At 45.1% G+C, this 6000-nt stretch overlaps 1 protein-coding gene across 2 annotated transcripts in view; it reads left to right on the top strand.

Moving 5' to 3' along the window:
• The first annotated feature begins 263 nt into the window (after positions 1–263).
• The window catches only part of LOC147624602 (membrane-anchored ubiquitin-fold protein 3-like), a 61886-nt gene continuing 56149 nt past the window's right edge, over positions 264–6000 (top strand). The window contains exons 1-3 of one of the 2 annotated variants that reach the window (XM_086819619.1): positions 264–497; positions 623–1092; positions 1637–1798. In XM_086819619.1, the coding sequence (XP_086675745.1) occupies positions 963–1092; positions 1637–1798 (292 nt within the window). In that variant the 5' untranslated portion in view covers positions 264–497; positions 623–962. Of the gene's footprint in view, positions 1093–1636; positions 1799–6000 lie in introns of both variants that reach the window. The other variant, XM_086819618.1, reaches the window with a different exon arrangement.

Here is a 6000-nt window from a genome sequence, read left to right as displayed (position 1 = left end):
CCTTTTGCACAATAGCTTCAGATTTGAGAGATCCTCCTGAGACATCCACCATGGGAGGTAGATATAAACGAGGAGGAGACACACTTATCCCTATTGGCAACATAGCATGATCTTTAGTTAGGTTTATTTTCACTACATGAAGTATGTATGGTGCCACACACACACTCTCTCTCTCTATCGGGGCAGATTAGATTTCAATTATGTGATTTAATAAGCTTGTGGACAACCACCTTTTGATTCGTTTCTAGTCCCACCCTTGGAATAAAACACCAAATGGCTGGTCCCATCGTCTTCTTCTTCTTCATCAGGCTTTCCATCCCCCTCATTCTTGCTGTATTTCTAAGGCTCTTGGATCACCGATTTAATCTGCAACCCTTTCACTTGCTTTTCTCCACCTGCTCTGCTTTTTTGATGAGGCGAACTGCATGGATTTTTTCTTCTTGCTTTTCCGCCTCCTGAGATCGGAGTATGTATGAAGATTTCTCGCTGTCTATGAGGTAGGCCAAGCTCTACGCTTCGATGCTTAACCAAAATTAGGGTCTAGTGAGCGGTAAATCATGCGGCTGCCATTCTTATTCTGGCATTGATTCTTGAATGATGGGTCTGTGCGCTTTTCTGGCAGAACAACAAAAACATTTCTAGAATCTAAGCGAAGCTTCGAATCATGGTATTTCCTTAACGCCGATGGATCTATGAGAGTGCCCAAAAAAGCATGAAAGCATATAAAATGTACGGTGTAACTTGTTGACAAAGATCCATCATTTTCTTCTTCTCTGTAGCCGCCTTCATCATATCGTAATAATCGTCTTCGTTATCACCATTGGCTGCCCTGTACACATAAATGCACAATGTGAAAGACACAGCATCATTGCTGTCATCATCAAAATCACCATTGCCGCCCTGCGAGCACCAGCACCCGCATCATCGTCATCAGCATCGTCGTCGTCACCACTGTCACACAGATGGCCGCAGAGGAACCATTAGAGCTCAAATTTCGCCTCTTTGATGGCACGGACATTGGACCCACCACTTATGCACCTGCCACCTCTGTGGCCACTTTGAAAGAGAGCATCCTTGCGCGATGGCCAACAGGTGTGTACCACATTTCCCCTCTTTTATCAGTGCTTAAATGGGAACTTTGCCTATGGTTAAAGGAACATCAATAGGAATTTTTCCCCTTCATCTACAATCAATGGAGAGGGGTGTATGGACAGTATGCTTGTCAACATGGGTGGTCAGCAGTGTGCTTGTTACCATGGGGGGTCAGTTAGTAACGGCTATGAATTACTTTTGTTCATTGTTTTCTGTGCTCTAAGATCGACATGAGTTTCCCATATGAGCCAGCCCTGGATATCTCTTGAACACATGCATCAGGTATTGGTTAACATGCAAATATCAAAGCCAGAAATTCTTAGTGTCATTATGGTGGCTTGCCTATAGTCATGCAGATACGTGCACCTCACAACATCTGTAGGGCTTTGAAAGCATGAAGTCCATAACATGCATCATGGAGTGGTTGGATGGAGCCTCTTCAACTTGCAAGTTTTTTCATGCAGCATCATTTGTACTTCATTTACAAAAGGTGTGGTATTAAGTTGGTCCGTGTATTTACCATGAGCAGTAAATTCTTTTGTAGAGAAGGGAAATGTTCCTCGGACAATAAGCGACATAAAGCTGATAAATGCGGGAAAGATTTTGGAGAATAACAAGACATTGGCTGAGTCCAGAGTGCCTGTTAGTGAGCTTCCTGGTGGAGTCATTACTATGCTTGTGGTAGTAAGGCCGCCTTTGGACAAAGGTTAGTTGCAATATTTTTTTTGTTCTGTATTATGGAGTGCCATGAAGATTGTTTGAAATTTTCAATCTGGCCTATTCATGTGCACACTGGGGTTCCGAACCCGGCCATCCGATTGTTTTAGCAAAAGCACGATGGTTTTGTTTTTGGCAGCAAAAATTTTAACCCTTTATGTATGTATTTAAGTTGTTGATCTTGTAAAAGATGCTGGTGGCTGCTGCATACTGGCATGCAATGGCATGATCATAAAAATGGTTGCAGCTTTGGTGTCTTGATTGTTTGGACTGTTTGCATCAGGTAAAGAACATAGTTTTTATTTTGGAATTCTGGGTTTCAAGCTTTCACCTCTTCTATTCCTGCACTGCATGCGCATCTGGTGTTGTGGGTGAAAAGGGTGCTGTGTCTGCCTCATGGATGGGGCTGTGGCACATCTCGATGCCTCCTTATGATCATGTGTCTGTGTTTCTGCTCGAGGATGTTTGGTGTGAGGCCTAGGACTCCCTCACTCTAATTATCACTCATCAGTGACTTTGTCAATGAAAGTGAAGCTCCAGTAAAGGAATTTAGGGGGTGCATCAGCATAGTACCATGAGATTCCTAGAGCTGGCAGTCCACTGCCCAAGGTAGAGCTTTTCCAACCCTTTTGTTGCAAAATCCTGTGTAGCATGGTAGAAAGAAAAGCGAGGAGTGTGTGTGGCTGCCAAAGAGTCCCTCTAGGTCTTGATAGACTATTCATATATAAGAAAGAGGCCCAAGCAGCACTGATCTTTGTGCTCATAAAGTGCGTATAAGGTTTGAGGATATAGGGCATTTCAAGTTCAAAATTATGACTTTTGGATAGACCAATTTACTAGCCACTTTCATGGTGCTTACGAATAATCTCTGCAAGCCATATCTAGGAAAGTTTGTGGTTGTTTTCTTGGATGATAGCATGATCTACATTAGTTCTAAGGAGCATATTTATTGAGCATGTAAAAAAGGTGTTTCAAATGGTGAGAGATTTCTTTCCATGCAAATGATTCAAAGTGTGATTTCTTTGCTGTAACATGCGTGCATAAGAGTGATCTTGATTAACTCTAAGCAAGAGAGATTAATGCTAATCTAACTTAACTTGCAAACACACAAAAGACAAGAGATGTAACCCTATTCTACTGTCTATTGTTGCTGACTTCTCAATACACAATAGATCTTTGATTCATGCATTCTAACCTAGCATGAAAGGGCTCGCCGCTCATCTTAGTAGTAGAATGCTTAGCGCTATTGTAAGCAAACTCTACTAATGGGAGATACTCCTCTTGATTAGTCTCTCTCTTAGAGACATATGCATGCAACATGTCCTTTGTGGTGTGATTCGCATACTCTATCGGACCATCAGACTCAGACTCAGATGAGCTCATCCTCAGCTTCGTGTTTGATTTCTTGAACAGGCCATGCCAGGAATGTTGAGTGAACTTGTCACATGCACTCTGCACTGTAGTGCATGGTGACAAGATGGCTCATCATGCAACATTGTACATTATTAGTACCTTTTAGGATGATAATTGTCGTACGCCGTGACCCCATTGTAATCCTCAGTCCAGGATAAGTCAGGCACGAGCTACGTAGGTCATTCTCAGCCTTAGACAGGCAGTCAGTTAGTCAGTCCAAGTCCCTTAACCCACTTGACGAGATGCATTCATGTATGTAGAGTCAGTAGAAGCCTTAGAGTTTGCATCAGGACATGTGTGCATTTATGCATAGCATTCATCCCATATGCATGTAGGCCATCTAGACCATTGCAGAAGCCTTCAGATTTCATCTAGCAGTCATCAGAATTTATCTAGTATTATTCCCATAATTTACAGCATTTATTGGGCATTTTTACATCATTTATATATTTTAGCCAAGACAAGTGCAGTCGGCCAGCTCTGTAGCCAGCCGACCAGCATCCCTTGTCCATATAAATAGCTGAGCATGTGGTCCTTTCATTCATTCATATCTCATTCAGCCTTGAAGCACTCAACGCTTAACGCTTGGAGCCTTCAGCACAAGGAGCATAAGCGATTGCAGAATTCAGCACATCAGCCTTCAACGTTTTCCTCATCAGCATATAAGAGCATCAATGCTTGAGCAATTTAGCCTTCATTCAGTAAAACGCAACATCTACAGCATTCAGCCTACGGACCTCAAATTACGAAGACTTTCGCTGCATGTTACATTAGTATCAGATTGAGCTTGTCCACACACACTGTATCCTAGCGTGAGGGCATCCTTGGATGGTTAGATTGCATTCTGGCACGACCATCGACTTCAATATCATGTCTACATAGGAGAGTACCCATTAGTCGGAAGACGTCTCCCTCGAAGGAGACCTTGCTCTTCTGACTACAGCAAACACCATAACTCTACTCAGAGCTCAGAACCAGCTTCTTATGGAGCGCCTCCAACTCTTGGAGGCAACAGCAGCACATCCTCCTCCGCCTCTAGCAACCTCCAACTACATCTCCCTCTTCTTTCATATGGAACAACAAAGAAGAGAAGACGAGGCTAGATGGAGAGAAGAAAAAGCAAAAGCTAAAGCAAGAAAGCAACAAGAAAAAGCAGATAGACGAGTCTATGAGAAAGCCCAACGTAGGATCGAAGAAGACCGGCGTTAGGCTGAACTTGTCGCTCGGGAGCACCAACGAGAGCTCGATCGAGAACGTATGTCACTCGAGCACCAAAGGGGAAAGGAGGTCATGCATCTTTGAGGCTCAGATGGCCACATCCCACATTGAGATCAGTTCCATAGAGGAGAGGAGAATGAAGTATATATTTCATGCCTGCATGACTTTCTGGACTCACGCCGGTGACAAGGGCACACGGGATTTCTTCGCAATGACAAGGCCTCATCACCGGAGGAATGGCATGCAGAAGGCTAGAGGATTGGACGACATCATTGTTTCCGACCTGCCCCAGATTCCAACCATAGCCACTGGTTTCTTCAGTTCCCTCCTCACTGCAGAGCCTCACTCCCCTCAGGTGCAAGGTGCGAGAGCGAGGGTCGAGCAACATACTCATGAGGTGCTCTCATCGACTCTCCGGAGTTTCTTGATGACACCCTTGTCTTTTGAGGAGATTGCAGAGGCTTTGCAGGCACTCCCTAGGGGCAAGTGCCTAGTGAGGATGGGCTTCCGGTTTCCATGTTTCTTCATCACTGGGAGCTTGTGGAGGGCGGCTTCCGAGACCCGGATCATTACATGGGGCACGATCGCCTGGGCCACAGAGGCTTGAGTGGTCAGGGCTTATGAGGAGGATGGGGGAGGGCTAGCCCTTCAGGTCTCTCACCATCGTATTTCGGCAGTACCAGTCACAACCCACCTACAGACTACAGGCGACCAAGGTCATGCCAGAGATGGGAGATTTTTAGTAGCATAGCAGCCTGGCACATTTGGCGAGCTGGATGCAGCGAGGCCATCGAGGGTACCCACACCCCGCCGACAAAGTCCATCAGGAGCATATGGCTCGATATTATTCACACCCTCCGCGGTCAGAGGGGGAAGCTACAGGGAGGTTCTGACCGCATGCGGAAGCGGCAGGAAGCTTTTCTTGAGGCTTTGGAGACCTGACCCGTTTCTCACAGATAGAGGTGGTGACCCCACTTGGCATTACAGACCACCTATGTGGCTGTTCCCCTCCCCTCCCGTCCCCTGTATGAGATAGCCTTCTCCTCACAGAGAAGCTAGCCAGAGGAGAAGTGTCTTCCCCTTATGATCATTTGATTCCCGCTCTTAAATGAGGCGCGTTTGTATATGTTTAATTAGCATCTTGTTCTTAATCAAGCTTAGGGTTGTGGATCAGTGCAGTAAGGCTTCTCCATATTCAACAAGATGATAGATCTTGGGTTGCTTCACTTCTTTCTTGGATTGAAGACTTTTCAACGCTTAGATGGCATATTCATTTCTCAACAGTGGTATGTTACAGAGCTGTTAAAAGCTTTCAGAATGACAGACTATAAGCCCATCACTTCCCCTATGGATCCTGGCATCAAACTCTCCTCTTTTGGTCCCTATCCAAGTGTAGATACATGAAATTGGTTGGTTCCTTGATTTGATTGCTTGACACGGCCTGATTGTGTATTTGTGGTGGGAACTCTCAGTGCTTTCATGCATGCACCTTTGGACGTTCATTGGCGCCTAGGCAGCACTCCGAGTGTTGCAGTGCTTGCAAGGTACCAAGGATTTTGG

The sequence above is a fragment of the Cibotium barometz genome, chromosome 25 (genome assembly GCF_041138505.1).
Source record: "Cibotium barometz isolate CiBa-2024 chromosome 25, ASM4113850v1, whole genome shotgun sequence".
Classification (NCBI taxonomy): Eukaryota; Viridiplantae; Streptophyta; class Polypodiopsida; order Cyatheales; family Cibotiaceae; genus Cibotium; species Cibotium barometz.
Note: the sequence above shows the minus strand (reverse complement) of the source record. Positions and strands in the feature narration are given on the sequence as shown.